Source organism: Somniosus microcephalus, chromosome 3 (assembly GCF_052327205.1).
Source record: "Somniosus microcephalus isolate GS21.2 chromosome 3, FLI_Smic_1.0, whole genome shotgun sequence".
NCBI lineage: Eukaryota > Metazoa > Chordata > Chondrichthyes > Squaliformes > Somniosidae > Somniosus > Somniosus microcephalus.
The window spans coordinates 363887741-363913939 of record NC_140989.1 but is presented as its reverse complement, the minus strand read 5'-3'; the positions used below and the strand labels follow the sequence as shown (position 1 = coordinate 363913939).

Genomic DNA, 26199 nt, shown 5'->3' with positions numbered 1-26199 from the left:
GTGATCCAGGAAACTAAAGCCCTCCCTCCTGCACCAACTCTTTAGCCACGCATTCATCTGTTCTATCCTCCTATTCCTATACTCACTAGCACATGGCACCGGGAGTAATCCAGAGATTACAACCTTTGAGGTCCTGCTTTTTAATCTGCTACCTAGCTCCCTAAATTCTTGCTGCAGGACCTCATCCCTCTTTCTACCCATGTCGTTGGTACCAATGTGAACCATGACCTCTGACTGTTCGCCCTCCCCCTTCAGAATGCCCTGCAGCCGTTCAGTGACATCTTTGACCCTGGCGCCAGGGAGGCAACATACCATCCTGGAGTCACGTCTGCAGCCACAGAAACGTCTATCTGTTCACCTTACGATAGAATCCCCTATCACTATTGCTCTCCCACTCTTTTTCCTCCCCTTCTGTGCAGCTGAGCCACTCGTAGTGCCACGGACTTGGCTCTTGCTGCATTCCGCTGAGAAACCATCTCCCGCAGCAGTATCCAAAACGGAAAATCTGTCGGAGAGAAAGATGGACCCAGGGAACTCCTGCACTACCTTCCTAGTTCTTTTACTCTGTCTGGCGGTCACCCATTCCCTGTGCACTCTTTACCTGCAGTGTGACCACCTTGTTAAACGTGATATCCACGAAGATCTCAGCTTCGCGGATGCTCCATAGTGACTCCAGCCACAGCTCCAGCTCCGATTTTGAGTAGCTGCAGCTGGAGACACTTCCTGCACGTGTTCGCCCTGGACACCAAAAAAGTGTCCCTCACTTCCAACATAGCACAGGAGGAGCACTCCACGTTGCAGAGCTGCCCTGCCATGTCCTACCCTTATTTTACTCCCTTTAGACTATTAAATACACTCGGGATTTTACTTCCCTTTAAACACTACTTACTCTAAACTAGAGATTTAATTTTACTTCAACGACTGGACTGTAGAAATACTCACCGCTGGTTCTCTGTCCCCTCTTTTGCAGCTTTTTAGCTCCTGCTCTCCTGGAAGCTGACAAAGATAGAAAAAGAAAGGAACACCTCCCTCCCCGAACTCCCTCACTCACCAAACTCGCAGCTTAACACTGTTCCGATCTGCACTCCGTGGCGTTCCCCAGCCACTGACTCCATCCCTCTCCCTAGCATCTGTCTGAGGCTGAACCACACTGTTCGCAACCTTGGTGGCATATTTGACCCTGAAATGAGCTTCCGACCACACATCCGCGGCATAACTAAGACCGTCTATTTCCACCTCCGTAACATCACCAGTCTCCGCCCCGCCTCAGCTCATCTCCTGCTGAAACCCTCATCCATGCCTTTGTTATCTCTAGACTTGACTATTCCAACGCACTCTTGGCTGACCTCCCATGTTCTACCCAACACAAACTTGAGGTCATCCAAAACTCGGCTGCCAGTGTTCCAACTCGCAAAATTCTCATCCTTGTTTTCAAATCCCTCCATGGCCTCGCCCCTCCCTAGCTCTGTAATGCCCCACAACTCCCCAACTCACTCCTCCACTCCCCCCTAATTTCTCCTTATCTGGCTCAGCGTCAAATTTTTGTCTTATAACATTCCTGTGAAGCACCTTGGGATGTTTTACAACATTAAAAGGTGCTGTATAAATACAAGTAGCTGTTGTTGTAAAAACTGCTGACAGACACACTGCGCCAAGGGTCGTATGTGAATGTCACTTGGGCAATACCAGTACTCACTGAATCATTCCTAGTAAGAGTCTTCTGTAGACAAGAAAACTGGCTAAGGAAAAAAGTACCTTTTGCAAGAACTAAAAAGAAGCCATATAAATGAAAGTCTGTCTTTCTTTTTACAAAGTCTGATTGCCACACCATCAAATACTACCCTATCTGAGCTCCGCACAAACCAGTATTTCAATGGTCACCACAACAGAACGTCTGTCATATGACACCACTGTAAATCAGGAAGTTTTTTTAACAAATGGAGTTACAAAAAAAAACTAGTACATCTATGATTTTGCATACAGATCATATCCAGGGTGCTGTTTAAACTGCGACAATTTGGCACTTAAGGAATAGCTCCATTCTTCAAACTTGGCCACGCACATTTTAAACTGACAATAAGCATCGTATTGCTTGTCCCAAGTGCTTTCCAGTAATTTCATAAATCATGATTTTATTTTTAAAAACTAAAAATACCATTTACTGCAGTGCTGCACTAAATCAATGCTGGAATATCCTGGCATTACGCTGTGGGGATGATTTCTTTTGCTTGCTATGTCATAAAAGACTTGCATTTATATAGCGTCTTTCACGACCACCGGACGTCTCAAAGTGCTTTACCGCCAATAGAGTACTTGTGAAGTGTAGTCACTGTTGTAATGTGGGAAACGCGGCAGCCAATTTGCGCACAGCAAGCTCCCACAAACAGCAATGTGATAATGACCAGATAATCTGTTTTTGTTATGTTGGTTGAGGGATAAATATTGGCCCCAGGACACCGGGGATAACTCCCCTGGTCTTCTTCGAAATAGGGCCATGGAATCTTTTACATCCACCTGAGCGCGCAGACAGGGCCTCGTTTTAACGTCTCATCTGAAAGATGGCACCGCCGACAGTGCAGCACTCCCTCAGCACTGATAAACATCATAAACAAAATGTAGGAATATTTTCCATTACAATTGTCAAAAATACTGAACTGACCAGGGAAAATCTTCCCACGTTTGTTCATGATGTCACTACACAGTGAAGAAAGAAAGTCAGCCACAAACCTTTTCTCAGCCGTATTCAATGATCGAGCTCTCGCCTGAGTCAGTAGGTTGTGGGTTCAAGTCCCACTCCAGAGACTGGAGCACAAAAAATCCAGGCGGACACTCCAGTGCAGTACTGAGGGAGTGCTGCACCGTCGGCGGTGCCATCTTTCGGATGAGACGTTAAACCACCTGCTCGCTCAGGTGGATGTAAAAGATCCCGTGGCACTATTTCGAAGAAGAGGTGATCAGAAGAGTTCTCCCTGGTGTCCTGGCCAATATTTATCCCTCAACACACCACTATAACAGTATCTGGTCATTACCATATTGCTGTTTGTGGGAGCTTGCTGTGCGCAAATTGGCTGCTGTATTTCCTAGATTACAACAGTGACTACACGTCAGAAGTACTTTTAGCTGTAAATTGCTTTGGGACGTCCTGAGGTCATGAAAGGCACTATATAAATGCAAGTTTTACCTTTCTTTAGAAGTGAACAGAGAAAACTTGATATAAATTTAAGTACTCAGTACAAAAGCAGGAAGTCAACCAACAGAGGCAATTCTAAAATTTGAAGACAAACTTAAAATTTTTTTTAAAAAAAAATCGCATTAATGGCGAGCGCCAGCTGACAGCTTTTTGAAAAAGTTAAAACAGTTAACACACAAGGGAGATAAAAGAACCAATTAGTTAAAGTAACTAAAAAAGAGTCAGTCACTGAAGTGCCTTGCAGTGAATAACTGCATTCAAATCCCTAACATGATCAGGCTGAATGCAAGAAAAACGGCAAATGCTGAAAATTGAAATGAAAAAATGAAAATGTTGAATTATAGCAGTTCGATCAACATCTGACGAGATGGGTTAACGTTTTGGTTATGGACCCTCTACAGAACACAAAATGTAACTCAGGCAGGTAGAAGGGGAAAAATAGAATTTTAAAATGAACTTTAAAAAAGTAGGCGATTGACATGAACCACTGATGCAAGGTTCCTCTGTACCACCACTAAAATGAACCCAGTCAATCCTGCAAATGTATTTGCTTTGCGAATTGCACACTTGTGTATATTAACAGTCTTCACTAATAATTCCACTGGTAGATTGCGCTCATTTAATTACTTCTTTTTCTTCTTCTTGGGCAGTCCCTCTGAACCGAGGATGACTTGCTTCCACATTAAAAATGAGTTTGCAGGTGACTGATGAGTCCAATGCAGGACCTACAGTCTCTGTCACAGGTGGGGCAGACGGTGGTTGAAGGGGCAGATGGGTGGGGTGCTTGGGTTGACATGCGCTCCCTGCGCTTGGCTTCTGCTTGCTCCCGGCGAAGAGACTCGAGGTGTTTGGCGCCTTCCCGGATGCTTCTCCTCCACTTTGTGCGGTCTTGGGCCGGGGATTCCCAGGTGTCAGTGGGGTTGTTGCACTTTTTCCAAGGAGGCTTTGAGGGTGTCCTTGAAGCGTTTCCTCTGCCCACCTGGGGCTCTCTTGCCGTGCCGGAGTTCCGAGTAGAGCGCTTGTTTTGGGAGTCTCGTATCGGGTAGATTGCGCTCATTTAATTAACTATTTGATTAACTAACTGGTGTTAATCTCCAGGACTGCTTACAAGTGTACAGTCAAACCACAGCATCACAATCTTGGCTGTTTTTATAACCCAACTATGTGTAATTCCCATTATTTTGAACGATAATATAGAATTATTTGAGTTATACTATAATGACATTATTTGGGTGAGTAATGACATACCTACCTTGGAAAATCTAACGATCCAAGAACATAAGAAATAGAAGGAGTAGACCATTCGGCTCTTCGAGCCTGCTCCGCCATTCAATAAGATCATGGCTGATCTTCTACCTCAACTCCACCGTCCCGCACTATCCCCATATCCCTCGATTCCCTTAGTATCCAAAAATCTATCGATCTCTGTCTTGAATATACTAAATGACTGAGCATTCACAGCCCTCTGGGGTAGAGAATTCCAAAGATTCACAACCCTCCGAGTGAAGAAAGTTCTCCTCAGTCCTAAATGGTCGACCTCTAGTTCTAGGCTCTCGCCAGGGTAAGCATCCTCTCATCATCTACCCAGTCAAGCCCTGTAATAATTTTATATGTTTCAATGAGATCAGCTCTCATTGTTCCAAACTCTAAAGGAATATAAGCCTAGTCTGCGCAATCTCTCCTCATAGGCCAATCGCCCCATCCCAGGAATCAGCCCAGTGAACCTTTGTTGCACTCCCTCGAAGGTAAGAACATCCTTCCTTATGCAAGGAGACTAAAACTGTACACAATACTCCAGGTGTGGTCTCACCAGGGCCCTACATAATTGTAGTAAGACATCTTTACTCTTCCACTCCAATCCCTTTGTAATAAAGGCCAACATACCATTCCCTTCCCAATTGCTTGCTGTACCTGCATATTAATTTTCTGTGATTTGTGTACAAGGACACGCAGGTCCCACTGAACACCAACATTTTCCAGTCTCACCTTTTAAAAAATATTCTGCTTTTCTATTTTTCCTACCAAAAAGTGGATAACTTCACATTTCTCCACATTATATTCCATCTGCCATGCTCTTGCCCACTCACTTAACCTGTCTATATCCCTTTGCAGGTACTTTGTGTCCTCCTCACAGCTTACTTCTGCAGCTAAACTTGTATCATCAGCAAAATTGGATAAATTACACTCGGTCCCCTCATCCAAGTCATCGATATAGATTGTAAATAGCTGAGGCCCAAGCACTGATCCTTGCGGTACCACACCAGTTACAGCCAGTCAACTCAAAGATGACCCGTTTATTCCTACTCTATGTTTTCTGTCTGTTAACCAATCCTCAATCCATGCTAATATTACATCCCATTCACCCTAATTTTGACACCTTATCGAATGCTTTTTGAAAATCCTACATCCCCCTTATCTACCCTGCTCGTTACAACCGTAGATTTGTCAAACATTATTTCCCTTTCATAGATCCATGTGGACTCTGCCCAATCCTACAGGTGCCCTGTTACCACGTCCCTAATAGACTCGAGCATTTTCCCCACTACTGATGTTAGGCTAACCGGCCTATAGTTCCCTGTTTTCTCTCTCCTTTCTTGAATAGTGGGGTTACATTTGCTATCGCTCAATCCACGGGGACCATTCCAGAATCTAGGGAATTCTGAAAGATCTGGACGACCTGTACTGGACAAAATAAAAATGCCCTCTCTTCCTGTAACTGTCGCCATTCATTTCCCATGATCTAAATAATTCCAGCTCCCTTTCTCTGTATGCTTGTTTGGGGCTCTCCATCTTTCTCCATGTCCTTCCTTCCATCTCTACAGGTCTCAACACTGTTTGTACGCCTAACATACTTCATCGCTGTGTCTCATCTCCCACTCTGTCTCATACAGATAATGAACTGTTCCACATTTACAATCTGCTTTTAGATTAATCAATGCATAAAAACTGAAGTGGAAGCCAAATACAGTATACTGGTTCGTAAACTGGGCACCCTGACTCAAGTTTATCTATTAAGTGGCTGAGCCATAAAGACCAGATTCAATCTGCAGTCTGTACTGAGTCTGCTCATCCCAGTTGGAGTGGAGGTAAGGCACAACTGCCCCGAATTGAGGAGGGGAGAGAAAACAAAGCGCATTCAGGGGTTTCCATTCCTGATCACTGTCCAGCATCTTCTGCACAGGTGCACATCCTGTGAAGACCGGATTTGGGCCAGTCCCTCAACATATGACGCAGTTAAAGAGCCTGCCGACACGCAAAATGTCAAGACTCACACAAATAATGACCATTTCAGCAAGTTAACAGAGGGCACCTGGCACTCTTGGAACCGTATCCCAGCGAGAGAAGAGGGAAAGGGACAAAACTAGTTCGAAAAAACTCGGCAATGTCAAACTGCAGTGTTATCCAGCAGGGAATGTTCAACTTTGAAAGAAATACTTCTGAAGCAATTATACCAAAGAACTTCAACATTTCTAATACTGCAGTGGGTTAAGAAATAATTCTTTCCCACAAAAAATATTAATGGATACAAGGTAATAGTAACTGAGACCAAAGTGGGAATAAAAGACTTGGACAAGTCACTGCTGCTACTAATGTGGTTGGTATCCTAAAACAGGAGATGAAGCAGATATCTTCAAATCTAAAGACTTTTTTCCTGTCAGCTCCACATTTAGATTTCCACAGCCCACATAAGCTTTTCTAGGAGTGCCCTTTCAACCAACATTAAAAACAGATGAACTGGTCATTCCTCTCATTACTGCTTGAGATTTTGCAATGTGCAAAATGGCTGCCTTGGTTGCCTCAACAGCAGTCTTTCCATTTCAAAGAAATTCATTATCGGTCAAGTGATCAGACGTTTGAGAAATACACCAAGCCACAATATAAACTCAAGTCTTTCTTTCTCGCTACACTAAACAGAAGACCCATTAGCCACATCTAAATAAAAATCTAACGTGGCAACATCAATATTAGCAACCAGCAAAACACTGACTAACTAGTGCGGTCCATGTAAATGTTCTTCATAGATCTACATAAAAAAGTCAAATGAAAGAGCATTCTATTATCAAGAAATAAGAAATGATCTCAAAGTCAATTAAAGCAATTAAAAAAGCAAATGGCATGTTGGCCTTTATTACAAGAGGATTTTGTACAAGAGTAAAGGTGTCTTACTGCAATTATATAGGGCCCTGGTGAGACCACACCTGGAGTATTGTGTACAGTTTTGGTCTCCTTACCTAAGGAAGGATATACTTGCTATAGAGGGAGTGCAACGAAGGTTCACCAGACTGGTTCCTGGGATGGGGGGATTGTCCTATGAGGAGAGATTGAGTAGACTAGGCGTATATTCTCTAGAGTTCAGAAGAATGAGGGGTGATCTAATGGAAACATACAAAATTCTTACAGGGCTCGACAAGGTAGATGCAGGGAGGATGTTTCCCCTGGCTGGGGAGTCGAGAACCAGGGGTCACAGTCTCAGAATAAGGGGTCGGCCATTTAGGACTGAGATTTCTTCACTCAGAGGGCAGTGAATCTTTGGAATTCTCTACCCCAGAGGGCTGTGGAGGCTCAGTCGTTGAGTATATTCAAGACAGAGAGCGATAGATTTTTGGATACTAAGGGAATCAGGGGATATGGGGATAGTGCAGGAAAGTGTTCTTATGTTCTTAAAGCATCATTGAATATGATATTAATTGAAGTTAATTTGTGTAAAGAATAAGTCAGATGCCCATAGAGGATCCCCTCCATGAGCTATGAGAATCAGTGTGGACTTGGGAATGTATTCCCACACTCATTAGAAGGAAATAACTTGCATTTTATATAGTGCCTTTCACATCCTTAGCATCTTACAAAACACTTCATGACCAATAAATTACTTTTGAAGTGCAGTCAATGTTGTTAGGCAAACATGGCAGTCAATTTGCACAGAAGGTCCCACAAACAGCAAAGAGATAGATGAATAATTAATCGGTTTTTGATGGTGTTGGTTAAAGGATAAATTTTGGCCAGGACACTAGGAGAGCTCCCCAGCTTGTCTTTAAATAGTGCTGTGGGCTCCCTTACACCAATCTGAAAAGGCAGCTGGGTCCTTGGTTTATCATTCCATCTCCGAGGGTACAGAACTCAGTACTGCACTGAATGTCAGATAGATTATGTGCTCAATCTTCTGAATCCAAAGCAAGGATGTCGCAATTGAGCCAAAGTGACACTTTGGTTCTCCAGTTTTGTCCTTTTGTGCACCCTTTGCCCACCATTGGTGGAAGAGTCTTCAGCCATCTTGGCCTGGCTTTCTAAAATTCCCACACTAAACCCCTTCGCTTATCCTCTCTCCACTTGCCTTAAAACATCTCTTTTAGACCAAGCTTTTGATCAACTTCAGTGTCTGTTCCTTTTTATTTTTCCCTTTGTTTATCCACTTTGAACGTGCTATATAAATACAAGCAACTGCTGTTATGTCTTTAATCCATCCCTCGAGATGGGTGTTCTTCCGTTCTCATACTTGACCCTCCCAATTTTACCCTACTTTGATCAGTCAGCTGCTTAGAATTTATTTGTTTGCTACGTACTGCAGAGTGTTGTTTTTTTTCTGTGTTTATCTCTTCATGTGGGGGGGGGGGGGGGGGGGGGGGAAGAATCCCAGTGTTTGTTTTATACGTGGAGCTGCGCTTTGGGTTCTTAACCCCCCAAAAAACAAAAAGATTGTAAAATAAGGAGAATGTTGTATACCAGTCAGATCAGAGATAAAAATCATGGACTGTGGCAGGCTGTGAAAATCTAACCAATGCAAGGCTAGTGTCCAACTCCTTCGTAATACCCAGTTGAGGGCAAGTGTTTACATTCCTGATTTAACTTTACATTTCCCAGAAAAGGTTTGACCTTAAAAGTTCTTCAGTTCAACACAAGTTCTCAATTTAATATTTAGCACTAGCAGCGGAGAGAAAAAATTGTTGTGGTTGCTCTTCGAATGTTTTCAAGGCTAGAACAAATATTAAACACTCTCAAGAGGTAGTATTAAATTTTACCTCTGTCCCTCTCTCTCTGCCCACCCCGTGCTGATCTCAGAAGCAGCAAGTGGTTGATTGAACTTCTAATGAACCAAAAGAATTCACAGAATTAGTGTGGAATACTGTAGTTCAATGTGAATTAAAGCAGGATCCACCAATATTCCAGCATCTGTTTCCCCTTAAATAACTGCAAAATAAAATTTGAAGCTCTAAAGCTGGATGTGCTCAGAAATGCTTTTCTGTTCGAGAGGTGCACTACAGAAATCTCAGCTGTTGAAGGTATTGTCAGGATTGGGCAGGGGAGGCAGGAAGGAAATGAGCAATACCATTAATAAACTTCTGAAGGGTCCAAAAGAGTTGACTCAGTATTAAACAGCAATAGATTTTGGTTTTTAAAATTCATTCTTGGGACGTGGGCCTCACTTGCAAGGCCGGCACTTATTGCCCATCTCTAGTCGCCCCGAGGAGGTGGTTGCGGCCGGTCTTCTTGAAACGCTGCCGTGTGTGCGGTTCCAGGATTTTGACCGTGTGATGATAAAGGAACAGAAATAAATGGCCAAGTCAGAATGGTGTGCAGCTTGAAAGGGTACTTGGAGATGGTGATCCCAAGCACCTGCTGGGGTCGCGGGTTTGGGTGGTGCTGCCAAAGAAACCCTGGAGAGTTACATCTTGTAGATAGTACACACACTGCAGCCATGGCATGCCGGCGGTGGAGGGAGTTGATGTTTAGGCTACTGTGGGACAAATCCCACTGTACACTTTGAGTGAACTAACATTATAACCTTTAATGAGAGTCTTCACCAAAAATGGCAAATCCCAACCTTAAAAAAGCACAAAATGACGGTGTAAATTTCACTGGAATACATCAGGACACCTGTATGTGATACAATCCTGATGAAAATTACACCCAGGTCCACCCTCTCCTCATAAATCTTTTCATAAAGACAGCATCCGTTAACTAGAGACATGGAACCAAAGAAGCATCGGTTTATACTATTTACTAGCTGGGGAGCCCCGCGTTGCGAGGGCAATTTTGGGGCGCTTGGTCTCCCTGCCCCTGTGTGTCCCCCCTCTCCCAGTCATGTCCTCTCCCTGTCCTATCCCTCCCCTCCCCCACACCTACCCTCCCCCGCTCCCCCCTGCCTAGCGCCCGAGGTCCGGTGCCGTTGTGATAGCGGCCGTGCGGGGCCTAGCGCTTAAGGCGCGGTCGGGTTCTGAGGCCGGGACGGACCAGAGCTGAGGTCCCGCGCGGCTGATGGACGGCCGCTGCGGGCGGGCGGCGCATGCGCGGTCAGTACGGGCGGTGCGAGGTGGCCCGCGGGGAGCAGGCAAGGGCGGCTTGGCGGCCGTTAGCGAGCGGGAAACTTCGGGCGGCCCGCCCGCGACACCGTGAAACCTGAGAGGGGGAAGTAGAGAGAGACAGAGAGGGAAGAGGAGAAGGAGAGAGAGGGAAGAGGAGGAGAGAGAGGGAAGAGGAGAAGGAGAGAGAGAGAGAGAGAGGGAAATTTTTTGAGCTTCAGGCCCCGAGTCCCCCCTGCGCGAGGGTGAGGAGGAGGGGGGGGGGGGGGGGTTGCTAAACACAATATAAAACTCAAATAAATTGTTAATTAATTCCCTAACACATAATTCAAATATTTACCTTACTTCCCTAACACACTGAAAGTGTGGGGAAAAAATCGTGAAAAATCAAGATGGCGGCCACTCACCTCGGTTCAGAAGGATAAGGCCCGCCCACACGCACCGATTGGTCGACCGGTCAGGTCACCGAAGCGTAGGATTGGTCAATCGTCGAGTCACTCGACACTCAACTGTAGGAAGGAACCCGCCGTCCGATTGGTCGACCTCGACGTCACACGGTCGCTAATGAGATGCTAATGAGCGGAAGGCTGAACGTTTTTCGGATACCGCGGGCGGGATTTTTGTGCGGCCGAAACGTAAATACGCCTATGACCGGTCCGGAATCGCAAGCTTTCTTTTGAGGCGACGCGCGCGTCGGTACGCTCTGTAACTTTCAAACGTATAGAGAACGGACAGACAGACAGACATCGGGACAGACAGAAGAGCTCTTTTATATATATAGAAGAAGAGCTCCCAAATGGCTAAATTGGCAAATGCACCTCAAAGTGTGGAACGGAGCCATGCTGACCAGACAGGTACCAGATTGGAGTTAGCTAATTGCACCCAGGATGCCAATAGGGGCACAACTGGCCAGTGTCCAGAGTCAAGAAGGGAGCGGTTAGTGATCTCTACTGAAAACGTGTGTATATACAGACAGGGTTTGATTTGACTGCGACGTACCTCACAGTTGATCAGCCTACCAACCATCACAAACATACCTGCAATAAGGCCACTTCGGAAGTCAGCCTTTAAGAGGAGAGGAAACTGAAATTGGAAGGGGGGGGGGGGGGGGGAGGTATTGGGAGAACATGGTTTTTTTGAGAGCTTCCTAGTATAGATACTGTAGAAATACTGTGGCTCTTTCCCCAGTAGAATAAATCTATTTATCTTAGTACAGTAAGATTGCTCTGAATAACTTTGCTCACCAACAAATCTAAAGGGTAATTTAGCAGCAGCAAGATTTAGCCACTGTTAGGTAGCATATTCCTGGCAATCTTATAAAAAAAAAACATTTGACTGAAATGTACAGTAAGTAAACTTACTGTAATTATCCCAAATGATTGCGTATCCAGAGACCAAGACACCTTCGTGTTCCACAAGCAGACTTTGCTCGTTAGCAGTCACCTTTGGTTGTCTATGAAAAATTCTGCTCGCTAAGACTTCCAGTTTAACCAGAGCGGAAGAGGTTTTGGAAGATTCTGGCCCTGTGGACTGGTAACCGATTAGATCCTTTTGTTGGGCCATCTGCCGCTTTGGGTCACATTAAAGACTTTTATAGTAATTAATAAGTCTTGCAAACGTGTCGCACAGTGATCTTCTTCGAGTAGCTCGGGTCTGTAGATTGAGCAAACTTCCTGTTTGCAACCAAAAAAGGCTGCCACCCCAATCAGCAGTTTGACCACGGATTGTAAGCTACTACTGTCGTTTCCGGTCGACATGAAACAGCACATTTCACAATCTTCACTTAATATCATTTGAAAACCAGTTACTTTACCAAACAACTTCAATATTTTTTAAATTTTAAAACTGTTCTGACAATTTAATTGTGTATTTCAACTGCTTAAAAAAAAAATCAGCTTGAATGTGGAAAAGTTTAAACCAAAATAGTATTTCCTGTAAGCGAGTCTGTGACAAACCACAAAAGTGTCTGAAAATACTTGAGAAATATTCACAGCCCACGCATTTTCACTAGTCAAAAAGGTTATAAACTGCAAATTCTTCTTTGCCAGTTTTCTCCCCTCCTGAAGGCACCGACTCCTGCTTGGGTATCAGGAGCCCTCCTGCATTCCCCCCCCTGCCTCCAATCTTTACGTGACCTAAACAGAGTGAGTCAGCAGGGGACTTCAAAGCAGAGTCCAATCCTAGCTTCATCTGTGGTTCTTGCAGCATGCAGGCCTAAGCAGATGTCCCTGAATAGTGATGAGCAACAAGAACCCTGGCTGATTCTGTCCTCCCTCCCTAGCCGAGTGGCACGGAGGCCAAATGCAGTGCTCAACGAAGATCAGCTCATCGCCCAGAATGGGAGTGGAGCTTAGGACCTTCTGGTTCGTATACCTAATGGAGCTTTTTACCCATTAGCTATCTGGGGGGTGTACTCGCCTGACAATTGTACAACAAGTCTACTCTAGGAAAATGGATTGTCATTTAAGTGTGGACACCAAATCCTAAATTAATGTCTATGGAAGTTTTTTTTTAAAGAATGGAAATAGCTACTGTACATAACTCTTCATTCCCCAACATTGTGCATATTTTAGTAGATTAGCATTTTCAAAACCCAAGAATAAGGATCAATCAATTATTTGTTCAGCTCAACAGGTCTGTAAAACATCTCTTTGCTGCTTACTATTAGTGATTTAACCTCAAGATCTTTTAAATGGTTCTATTAATATAAAACAGCTTTTACTGAACAAATTAATTTTAGCACTACAGCATACTTTATCCTATTACAATGCAGATAAGTGCATTAAAAAGTGGCTAGTTATATATCAAACAAAAAGGCACATTATTAGTTGATATGTTACGCTGAATAAAGGCTGAAAAATCAACTGGTTAGTCAGTTTATAGAGAGAAAAAACAAGTCATGATGTTTCAGATGTGTACCCTTCATCAGAACTGAAGGTTGATGTCTTTAGTTCTGAATAAAGTGCCATAACCTGCCTTTTGTCTTTGCAGTTGCTGACTGGCCTGTCTAGATCCAGCATTTTGTTTTTTATTTCAGATTTGCAATTTTTCCTTTCTATTTTGTTGCAAAAAGACTGTTCAGTAAGTGTGGATACTGTAGTTGGGAGCAGGGGAGAAGGAAGAGAACATATACTGTATTTTAACACTGAAACAGCAGTACCCCAAATAATTAAACTTTCTTCAAATTGAGCTAGAAGCCAACTTGGGGTGTAATGGGGAAACAGATTACATTTTTGCAGTGGAAAAATAGATCAGTACATGGCGAGATACTTGTTTTAAAAAATAACATGCATCCAGTTACTTGAAGCAAAACAATGTGATCGTCCACTTCCTTTCTTATTATGCATAGCAGGGGGTGCCCGGCGTTGCCAGGGCAATTTTGGGCCGCGCGGTCGGCCTGCCGGTGTCTGTCCCCTCTCCCTCTCCCCAAGCTGAGCTTCCCAGGGGATGGCGCGGTGGACGGACAGCAGCTGCAGCTCGCCCGCCCGTTGGGTGTCTGGGGCCTAGCGCTCGAGGCCCGGCCGGGCTCTCGGGGAGAGACAGACCAGAGCTGAGCTCCCCCGCGGATCACGGTCGGCCGCTGCCCCGCCCACTGTGCGTAAACGGACCTGCAGCTCCCGGAGTCGCAATGTTGGGGTCCGTTTGGATGGTGGTGGCCCTGTGGGGGGGGATGAAAAAAATGGCGGCGAAGTTTAGGGAGACTGGAGGATTAGGACCCGCCCGTGATGCACTGATTGGTCAACCATCAGGTGAGTGAACTGTAGGATTGGTCAAGCAGCACGTCAGTCAACGCTAATGACAGGTAGGATTGGTGAACCGCTAATGAGTGGATTTTTGAACCTTTTTTGTATACTGTCCTAACAATTTTTGACTGACGAAAAAGCAAATACGCCTACGAGAGTCCCCTAACGATGAGCTTTCTTTTGATATAACATATGTGTAGGTACGCTCTATAACTTTTGATTGTATAGATATATCATGGAACCGATATCTTCAGTTCTTTCACCACCAGAGGCAACACGGAACTTGGCATCGTTGCAGCACAGAGAAGTAAAACGACAAAGAAAAAAAACCTGCATTTATATAGCAGCTGACACGCCATCAGGAAGTCTCAAAGAACTTCACAACCAATTTAATTACTTCTAAGTGCAGTTACTGTTGGTTTGTAGGCAAATGTGGCAGCCAATTTGTACACAGCAAGGCCCATTAACAGCAAATGAGATAAGTGACGAGTTAATCTGTTTTTGGTGGTGGGAGGAATGTTAGCTAGGACACCAGGAGAACTCCCTGCTCTTCCTCAAATCTTTTGCATCCATCTTTAGTGGACTAAGTATTTTTATCACGCAACACAGATAAACGGCTTTTAAGGACATTAAACAAAATGAGCAATTTATAAACGCGAGTAGATAAAATTATATACACCAAATAGACAAGACTTACAAATAGGTAAATAAAACCAATAGTCCAAAGAAGAGTGAAAGGTAAGCAACATAGTATCAGTTACCATAACATCGTTAACCACGAGTGTTTTTAAAGAGTTATCTTTCCCTCCCTCCAAGGTGCCGACAGGTACCGGTCGGTCACCTTTGAGTACCTTGCCTAAGTGTCAATAACATTCAACCACACTGGCAATCTGAAGTGACCCCTGCCTGCATCAGTCCAAATCGTTCATCTCACTGCCGGTGCAAACTCACCATAGCCTCAATCCACACAGATCCTGGCATAAAAGAAAATCCACTTCTGGAGTAGGTTTTATGACAGTACCAATTCAAAGACAACACAATGCAAATGATCACACATTTGCTGCTGCATTTGCTCCATCTTGTTAAGTGTAACAGTGAAAAAAGGGTATGTAGTTGTGCAAAAACATTCGGATATGCATAGATGTTAAAATATTATCCGTAAGACAGTTTGCAAAGAGCCAAATAGCAGCTCAAAACTATCAATGAGAATGCAACCAGTTCAATTAGAGTTACAACTCTAGGAACCCTTAATTCTACACAACACTGGAAGGGGGTACATCATCGCTCTCTTGATAGGATATGCACCTATGCATGCCTGCCTGCCACTCAACACACCAGATGTTGAAGCAGTCTATATCAGAATGGAACCCCGAGCCCAGACACACTGCAGTGTATGCCCCAGCAGATACAATGCTAAAAGATTACAACCATAGCCATATGTAAGCCTGTGTTTAATTTTGTTTGGTTAGAAAAGTCTGAAGTGGACAAACATTTGAGAGACTTTTTCCACAGGTTGTGGGTGACCGACCTATGTTGTCCTAAATAGATTAAAATCAGGCTTCTCGTTAGCCACATGAAGCTTTTCTACTCTGCTTTGCTTAGCTACAGCTACCCACACACTTATCCCAGCAAAAGAGCAAACTGGAAGAGACGCTGCAGCTTTTGGCACAAGCATAAAACTTCAGTGAGTGAATTAGCAGCAGAAAACAAGCTAAATGAGTGCAAGCACCCACTGCCAAGACATTCATGATAAATGTGGACTTTAGACATGAAGTTTTAAAATTAAATATAGAATTACACAATGTACAGCACAGAAACAGGCCATTCGACCCAATCAGTCGATGTCAGCATTTATGCTCCACTCTAGCCTCCTCCCATCCTTTCCTTCCTCGTCTAACTATCAGCATAATTCTCAATTCCCTTCTCCCTCATATGCTTATCTAGTTTCCCCTTAAATAATAGTTATGATGCCGAACGGATCCCGAGGATCATATGCGAGTTGGTGTAAGGAGAGGAAAAGCAAAGGAGGCAGAGATAGGGAGGGACATGAGGAAATTTAAACACAAGGATGAGAATTTTAAATTGGAGACTCTGGTGAGATCGTGAACGAATGCAAGTCAGCGAGAACCAGGTGATAGGCGAGCTGGACAGCAGAGATTTGGATGAGTTAAGTTTTAAGGATGAAGGATGGGAGGCCAGCCAGACGAAGATGGGAATAGACAGATCTGGAGGTGACAAAGGCATGAATGTGGGTTTCAGCAGCAGAGGCGGGGGATGTTTCAGAAGTGGAAGCAGTCTTTGTGACGGAGAGCGGAGCTTGGAGGCAAATAGTACGCAGAGATTGGGGAAAGTCCGGTTCAGCCCGAGACACTATTCAACATGTGTGAAAACATCGGTGAAGTCGATCTGTAGTCTGTGCTGAGCAAACACTAAGCTCAGCATCCCTGCGAGCAGAGGAGATAACCAGCTATGCTTCCTCACAGCTGATCCTTAGGCTTTTCTGGGAAGTACACGCATGAAGGTCATGGGAGGACAAGATCAGAAGCTTGCCCGCAATGCCAACCACAGCCAATTACCAGTCGCCTGTCTAGGCTCACACATGAAGAATGACTAGCTCAAAGGTGGGGTAGCAGTACTGATTAAGGAGAATATTGAAGTGCTGGAGAGAGAGGATGTCCTGAAGGGGTCAAGGACAGAATTTATTTGGTTAGAGTTAAGAAACAATAGAGGTGCCATTACACAACTAAGTGCATTCTATAGGCCACCAACTAGTGGGAAGGATATAGGAGAGCAAATGTGCAGGGAAATTACAGAGAGGTGCAAGAACTATAGAGTAGTGATAATGGGGGACTTCAATAATCCTAATATAGACTGGGATAGTAATAGTGTAAAGGACAGAGAGGGGGAGAATTTCTGAAGTGTGTTCAGGAGAACTTTCTTGATCAGTATGTTTCTGGCCCAACGAGGAAGGAGGCGTTGCTGGATATGGTTCTCGGGAATGAGGTGGGTCAAGTGGTGCAAGTGTCAGTAGGGGAACATTTAGGGAATAGTGATCATAGTATCATAAGGTTTAGATTAGCTATGGAAAAGGACAGGGAGCAATCTAGAGTAAAAATACTTAATTGGAGGAGGGCCAATTTCAGTGGGTTGAGAACTGATCTGGCCCGGGTAAATTGGAATCAAAGATCGGTAGGCAAAACTGTAATCGAACAATGGGCTGCCGAGAGGAGATGGTTCCGGTACTAGTCGAGGTACATTCCCACGAGGGGGAAAGGTAGGGCAACCAAAGTCAGAGTTCCCTGGATGATGAAAGAGATGGGGAGTAAGATGGAGCAGAAAAAGGGAGTGTATGACAGAGGTCAGGTAGAGAATACAAGTGAGAACCAGGCTGATTATAGAAAATTCAGAGGGGAAGCGAAAAAGGAAATAAGAGGGGCAAAGACAGAGTATGAGAATAGATTGGCAGCTAACATAAAAGGGAATCCAAAAGTCTTGTTTGGCATATAAATAGTAAACAGATAGTAAGAAGAGGGGTGGGGTCGATTAGGGACCAAAAAGGAGATCTACGCATGGAGGCAGAGGGCATGGCTAAGGTACTGAATGAGTACTTCGCATCTGTCTTCACCAAGGAAGAAGATGCTGTCAAAATCCGTGAAAGAGGAGGTACTTGAGGATACAGGATGGGATAAAAATTGAGAGGAGATAATAGAAAAGCTGGCTGTACTTAAAAGCAGACAAGTCACCAGGACCGGAAAGGATGCATCCTAGGATGCAGAGGGAGGAAAAGGTAGAAATTGCAGAGGTACTGGCCATAATCTTCCAATCCTCCTTAGGATATGGGGGTGGTGCCAGAGGACTGGAGAATTGCAAATGTTACATTCTTGTTCAAAAAAGGGTGAAAGGATAAACCCAGCAACTACAGGCCAGTCAGTTTAACCTCGGTACTGGGGAAGCTTTTAGAAATGATAATCCGGGACAAAATTGTCACTTGGACAAGTGTGGATTAATTAAGGAAAGCCAGCATGGATTTGTCAAAGGCAAATCGTGTTTAGCTAACTTAATTGAGTTTTTTTGATGAGGTAACAGAGGGTTGATGAGAGCAATGCGGTTGATGTGGTGTACATGGACTTCCAAAAGGCGTTTGATAAAGTGCCAAATAATAGGCTTGCCAGCAAAGTTGAAGCCCATGGAATAAAAGGGACAGTGGCAACATGGATACGAAATTGGCTAAGTGATAGGAAACAGTATGGGATACTTGCCTTCATTAGCTGAGGCATAGAATATAAGAGCAGGTTATGATGGAGCTGTACTAAACGCTAGTTAGGCCACAGCTGAAATACTGTGTGCAGTTCTGGTCGCCACACTATAGGAAGGGTGTGATTGCATTGGAGAGGGTGCAGAGGAGATTCACCAGGATGTTACCTGGGCTGGAGCGCTTCAGCTATGAAGAGAGACTGGACAGGCTGGGGTTGTTTTTCTTAGAGCAGAGAAGGCTGAGGGGGACCCGATTGAGGTGTACAAAATTATGAGGGGCATAGATAGGGTAGATAGAAAGGAAATTTTCCCCTTAGTAGAGGGGTCAATAACCAGGGGGCATAGTTTCAAGGTAAGGGGCAGGAGGTTTAGAGGGGATTTGAGGAAAAACTTTTTCATCCAGAGGGTGGTTGGAATCTGGAACTCACTGCCTGAAAGGGTGGTAGAGGCAGGAACCCTCACAACATTCAAGAAGCATTTAGATGAGCACTTGAAATGCCATTGCATACAAGGCTACGGACCAAGTGCTGCAAAATGGGATTAGAATAGACAGGGCTTCATGGCCGGCGCAGACACGATGGGCCGAAGGGCCTCTTTCTGTGCTGTATAACTTTGACTTGATGACTAGTGGTGAACGGTTGTTTTTCAGACTGGAGGAAGGTACAGTGGTGTTCCCCATAGGTCGGTACTAGGGCCACTGCTATTCTTGATATATATTGAAGACTTGAACTTGGGTGTACAGGACACAATTTCAAAATTTGCAGAGTACACAAAACTTAGAAGTACAGTGAACAGTGAGGAGGAGTGAGATAAACTTCAAGAGGACATAGACAGGCTGGTGGAATGGGCAGTCACGTGGCAGATTAAATTTAACGCTGAAAAGTGCGAAGTGATACATTTTGGTAAGAAGAACAAGGAGAGGCAATATAAACTACAGGGTACAATTCTAAAGGGGTGCATGAACAGGGAGACCTGGGGGTATATGTGCACAATCATTGAAGGTGGCAGGGCAGGTAGAGAAAGCGGTTAAAAAAGCATAGGATACTGGGCTTCATAAATAGAGGCAGAGAGTACGAAAGCAAGGAAGTTATAATGAACCTTTATAAAACACTGGTCCGGCCTCAACTGGAGTATTGTGTCCAATTCTGGGCACCGCACCTTCGGAAGGATGTGAAGGCCTTGGAGAGGGTGCAGGAAAGATTTACAAGAATGATTCCAGGGATGAGGGACTTCAGTTACGTGGATAGACTGGAGAAGTTGGGGTTGTTCTCCTAAAAACAGAGAAGGTTCAAAGGAGATTTGATAGAGGTGTTCAAAATCATGAGGGGTCTAGACAGAGTAGATAGAGTGAAACTGTTCCCATTGACAGAAGGGTTGAGAAACAGAGGACACAGATTTAAGGTGATTGGCAGAAGAACCAAAGGCGACATGAGGAAAAACTTTACGCAGCGAGTGGTTAGGATCTGGAATGCACTGCCTGAAAGAGTGGTGGAGGCAAATTCACTCGTGGCTTTCAAAAGGAAATTGGATAAGTACCTGAAGGGAAAAAAATTGCAGGGCTACGGGGAAAGGGCGGGGGAGTGGGACTCGCTGAAGTGCGCTTGCAGAGAGCCAGCACAAGCTCGACGGGCCGAATGGCCTTCTTCTGTGCTGTAACCATTCTATGATTCTACCAGAGGACTTCTGATGTGTTTGGTTCCAGGGTGGCAGCACTAAAGGACGAGGAAATAGGAGGGTTGTGGAATGCTCTAAAATTAATATTTTAAAGTGAACACAAAATCTTTCTTTGAAAAGCTTCAGGGATCAAATAAAATGGATTCACAAAATTTAATATCAAAACCTCATTCTGAAAATTTAGATAGTCTCACATTTTTATGATGCATTATTCGACATCACCTCTTCTCACCACACTATACAATTCCACTAATTACAGCAGGTCTCCCAGTCATAGTTCACTCCCTAGCACGCTTAACTTTAATTGTTCTCAGCCACAGTTTATCCATCTTCTTCCCCACAGCAACAAAATCTTGAAGCTTAGGCAACCAACTTTAATAGGATCCATTGGGTAATCCATAATGACTTTTCAAAGGAATGTAGAACAGTTGACGGTTATCTACGCTTTCTTGCATCCAGATATAGTGCGCAGTAAACTTTTACTCCGTTTTACCACAGTTGGAATTGCTTAGTACAGGAAACTCTTAACCGGCACCTAAATATCCAGAAATCTTTCAACCGGCAAAATTCAGGAGTAGGTTCAGGTAAGTTTTACTGTATATTAGTGGCCGTGTAACCGGGGTTCCTGCGCCTGCGGCCGTGCAACAGGGACTCCTGGATCTGTGGCCGTGTAACCGGGGTTCCTGCACCTGTGGCCGTGTAACCGGGGTTCCTGCGCCTGTGGCCATGCAACAGGGACTCCTGGATCTGTGGCCGTGTAACCGGGGTTCCTGCGCCTGTGGCCGTGCAACAGGGACTCCTGGATCTGTGGCCGTGTAACCGGGGTTCCTGCACCTGTGGCCGTGTAACCGGGGTTCCTGCGCCTGTGGCCATGCAACAGGGACTCCTGGATCTGTGGCCGTGTAACCGGGGTTCCTGCGCCTGTGGCCGTGCAACAGGGACTCCTGGATCTGTGGCCGTGTAACCGGGGTTCCTGCACAAGTGCCGTGTAACCGGGGCTCCTGCACCTCTGGCTGTGTACGGGGCTCTCGTACCTTGGTAAGTAAGTATACCTCTCTGTAATCCGGACTGTGCGTTCAACCGGCACCACACTAGTGCCGGATAAAAAAGAGTTTCCTGTATCATGAATAAGATTACAGTCCAAAATTATTTTTCATGTCAAAGATGAATGAATTATCTACCAAGTATTTTTTAATGAAACAAAACCCCCTTTAATGCCACTTTTCATATTCACAATGCCATTTTCTTGCTCTCCAGCTTAATTTTGCATAACTTAATCATGCAGCACAGAAGGTAGTCATTCGGCCCACCGTGGTTGTGCTGGAAAAAAAAAATGTTCCCCTCTAGCCCTTCCTAGTTCTCCTCTTGCTCTTTATTAGTCCCTTACTAAATTCAGTTTTCTATTTCTCCTCTCTAGTTTCTCCTCATTCTCGATTAGTTTCTTTCAATCATTTATTTTGTAGTAACGTAGTAACAGTTTCAAGCAGAAGGCCTTCAGTCCCTCTAATCCGCCTATCCACCGCATTCCCTTGGTGCATTTCTAATAATGCTGAATCCCTTTGGCAGCAAGAACCTGTCCAGCTCCTTCTTGAAACCCATTAGGGTTTGTTGTTCCACCACTAACTATGTATAGCGAACAGATTAGCAGCAACAGTTTTCTAAGTTTCTACAATTTTAGATTGGTATCTCAGCTTTTTAAGATTGGTATCACAGCTGCTGTCCATATAGTGCCCTGTTAAACAATTAGTTAATTTGCACCACCATATGCATCAGCAAAATTTTTTTAAATGAAAAAAAAATGCAGCAGTGCCACCTACAGCACCGGAAGAATCCATGTCTTCTTGGCTCCAACACAAGCCTCAGGAGACGGGGGGGGGGGGAATATAGTGAGGAGAGTAAGGATGTAATTAAAATACATTTACAATTGAATAAACTTACAATGCAATTTAAAGTTATATTTAAATATCTGTTCAAATTATAATATAAATGCAATTTAATTCTAATACAGGAGCAAGAAGAATGAGGTGAGGCAATGTAAACAAAATGGTTCAATTTTAGAGGGAGTGCACGTACAAAAATCTTTGAAAGGTGGTAGGTCAAGTTGATCAGGCTGTTTGAAAAAAGCATATGGGATCCTTATTCGGCTATATAAAGAGGCATACAGTACAAAAGCAAGGAAGTTATGCTAAACCTTTATAAATCAGTGGTTAGAAACATAGATGATAGGAGCAGGAGTAGGCCATTCGGCCCCTCGAGCCTGCTCCGCCATTTAATGAGATCATGGCTGATCATCCAAATTCAGTACCCTGTCCCTGCTTTCTCTCCATACCCCTTGATCCCTTTAGCCTTGAGAAATATATCCAACTCCTTCTTGAATATATTTAATGAATTGGCCTCTACTGCCTTCTGTGGTAGAGAATTCCACAGGTTCACCACTCTCTGGGTGAAGAAATTCCTCCTCATTTCTGTCCTAAATGGCCTACCCCTTATCCTTAGACTGTGACCCCTGGTTCTGGACTCCCCGGCCATCGGGAACATTCTTCCTGCATCTAGTCTGTCCAGTCCTGTCAGAATTTTATAAGTTTCAATGAGATCCCCTCTCATTCTTCTAAACTCCAGCGAGTACAAGCCCAATCGATCCAATCTCTCCTCATAAGTCATTCCTGCCTCAGCTAGAGTATTGTGTCCAATTCTGGGCACCGCACTTTAAAAAGGATGTTACGGTGTTGGAGATGCTGCAGAGGAGATTTACCCGAATGGTACCAGAGATGAGGGACTTCGGTTACATGGAACGACTAGAGAAGCTGGAACCATTCTCCTTAGAGCAGAAAAAGTTATGGAGCGATTTTATCGAGGTGTCCAAAATTATGAAGGGTTTTGATAGAGCGGTGGAAGCAGATTCAATAGTAACTTTCCAAATAAGAAACAGTAAGGTATTAGGTGGGGTCAGACTAAGAGAATACAAGAAGGTCTAAGAGAGGTTTACAGTGCATGTGTGTAAACGCACAAACTGTGGTAAATAAGGTCGGGGAGCTGTAAGCGCAAATAACCACATGGGAAAATGATGTTGAGGTGATAAGAGAGACCTGGCTCAAAGAACGAACAGAATTGAGTTTTAAATATTCCTGGATATAACGTGTTCAGGAAAGATAGGGAAGGAAAGAAAGGAGGTGGGGTGGCAATATTGGTTAAGGAGAATGTTACAGTGCTGGATAGAGAGGATGTCCTGGAGGGGTAAAGGACAGAATCCATTTGGTTAGAGTTAAGAAATAATAGAGGTGCCATTACACTGCTCGGTGTATTCTATAGGCCACCAACTAGTGGGAAAGATGGAGGAGCAAATTTGCAGGGAAATTACAGAACTATAGAGTCGTGATAATGGGGGACTTCAATTATCCCAATATAGACTGTGATAGTAATAGTGTAAACGGCAGAGAAGGGGAAGAATTTCTGAAGCGTGTTCAGGAGAACTTTCTTGATCAATACGTTTCCGGCCCAACGAGGAAGGAGGCATTGCTGGATCTGGTTCTGGGGAATGAGGTGGAGCAAGTGTCAGTAGGGGAACATTTAGGGAACAGTGATCACAGTATCATAAGGTTTAGATTAGCTATGGAAAAAGACAGGGAGCGATCTAGAGTAAAAATACTTAATTGGAGGAAGGCAAATTTCAGTGGGTTGAGAACGATCTGGCCCAGGTAAACTGGAATCAAATATTGGCAGGTGAAACTGTAATCGAACAATGGGCTGCCTTTAAAGAAGGGATGGTTCGGGTACTAGTCGAGGTACATTCCCACAAGGGGGAAAGGTAAGGCAACTAAAGCCAGAGCTCCCTGGGTGAAGAGATAGATAGAGAGTAACATGAAGCAGAAAAAGGGAATGTATGACAGATGTCAGGTTGAGAATACAAGTGAGAATCAGGCTGAATATCGGAAGTTCAGAGGGGAAGTGAGAAAGAAAATAAGAGGGGCAGAGAGAGTATGAGAATAGATTGGCAGCTAACAAAAAGGAAATTCAAAAATCTTCTATAGGCATATAAATAATAAACGGGTAGCAAGAGGAGGGGTGGGGCCGATTAGGAACCAAAAAGGAGACCTACACATGGAGGCAGAGGGCATTGTGGATGTACTAAATGAGTACTTTGCATCTGTCTTCACCAAGGAAGATGCTGCCAAATTCAGTGAAAGGAGGTATTGGAGATACTGGATGAGATCAAAATTGATAGAGGTACCAGAAAGGTTGGTTGTACTTAAAAGTAGTTAAGTCACCAGGACCGGAAGGGATGCATACTAGGATGCTGAGGGAAGTTAAGGAGGAAATCGCAGAGGTACTGGCCATAATCTTCCAATCCTCCTTAGATACGGGGGTGGTGCCAGAGGACTAGAGCATTGCAAATGTTACACACCCAGCAACTACAAGCCAGTCAGTTTAACCTCGATAGTGGGGAAGCTTTTAGAAACGGTAATCAGGGACAAAGTTAAATCACTTGGACAAGTGTGGATTAATTAAGGAAAATCAGCACGGATTTGTTAAAGGCAAATCGTGTTTAACTAACTTGATCCGAGTTTTTTGATGAGCTAACAGAGAAGGCTGATGAGGGCAATGTGGTTGATGTGGTGTACATGGACTTCCAAATGGCGTTTGATGAAGTGCCACATAATAGGCTTGCCAGCAAAGTTGAAGCCCATGGCATAAAAGCAACAGTGGCAGCATGGATACGAAATTGGCTAAGTGATAGGAAACAGAGTAGTGGTGAACGGTTGTTTTTTGGACTGGAGGAAGGAGGAAGTGGTGTTCGCCAGGGGTTGGTACGAGGACCACTGCTTTTCTTGAGATTATCTCTATCCCTATATATGGTGGACAGGGCACAATTTCAAAATTTGCAGATGACAAAACTTGAAAGTATAGTGAACAGTGAGGAGGATAGTGATAGACTTCCAAGACAGACAGACAAGCTGGTGAAATGGGCAGACACGTGGCAAATGAAATTTAACATAGAAAAGTGCAGGGTGATACATTTTGGTAAGAAGAACAAGGAGAGGCAATATAAACTAAAGGGTACAATCCTAAAGGGGTGAATGAACAGAGAGACCTGGGGGTATATGTGCACAAATCATTGAAGGTGGCAGGGCAGGTTGAGAAAGTGGTTAAAAAAGCATACGGGATCGTGGGCTTCATAAACAGAGGCAGAGAGTACAAAAGCAAGGAAGTTATAATGAACCTTTATGAACACTGGTTAGGCCTCAACTGGAGTATAATGTCCATTTTTGGGCACTGCACTTTAGGAAGAATGTGAAGGACTGAGAGTGCAGAAAAGATTTAGGAGAATGGTTCCAGGGATGAGGGACTTCAGTTACGTGGATAGACTGGAGAAGCTGGGGTTGTTCTCCTTAGAGCAGAGAAACTTGAGAGGAGATTTGATAGAGGTGTTCAAAATCATGAGGGGTCTAGACAGAGAGAAACTGTTCCCATTGGCGGAATGATCGAGAACCAGAGGACACAGGTTTAAGGTGATTGGCCAAAGAACCAAAGGCGACATGAGGAAAAACTTTTTTACGCAGCGAGTGGTTAGGATCTGCAATGCACTGGCTGAAAGGGTGGTGGAGGCAGATTCAATCGTGGTTTTCAGAAGGGGACTGGATAAATACCTGAAGGAAAAAAAAATGCAGGGCTACAGGGAAAGGGCAGGGAAGTGGAACTAGCTGAAGTGCTCTTGCAGAGAGGCAGCATGGGCTCAATGGGCCGAATGGCCTCCTTCTGTGCTGTAACCAGTCTATGATTCTATTCTATGATTCAAAGGGAATCGGATAAATACTTGAAAAGGAATAATTTGCAGGTCTATAGGGCAAGGGCAGGAGAGTGGGACTAATTGGAGAGCTCTTTCAAAGAACTGGCACAGATACGGTGGGAAGAATAGCCTTCTTCTGTACTGTGCGATTCTAGGAAGTAGCCAGAAAAAAGGGGGAAAAATCTGATTCAATTACTAGACTGTTACCTTAGTTGATGGCGTGACAACAAAAATTTCATGGAGAGCCTTAAATGT

General features: G+C 44.3%; 1 protein-coding gene across 2 annotated transcripts in view; it reads right to left on the bottom strand.

The window, feature by feature from the left end:
- The window catches only part of LOC147122386 (cAMP-dependent protein kinase catalytic subunit beta), a 171920-nt gene that overhangs the window by 66838 nt on the left and 78883 nt on the right, over nt 1-26199 (bottom strand). Inside the window, exon 1 of one of the 2 annotated variants that reach the window (XM_085983506.1) lies at nt 11850-12112. The exons of the other annotated variant lie outside the window; for it this stretch is intronic. Within the exon in view, the coding sequence (XP_085839632.1) occupies nt 11850-12051 (202 nt within the window). The 5' untranslated portion in view covers nt 12052-12112. Of the gene's footprint in view, nt 1-11849; nt 12113-26199 lie in introns of those variants that run through there. 2 annotated transcript variants of the gene reach the window in all.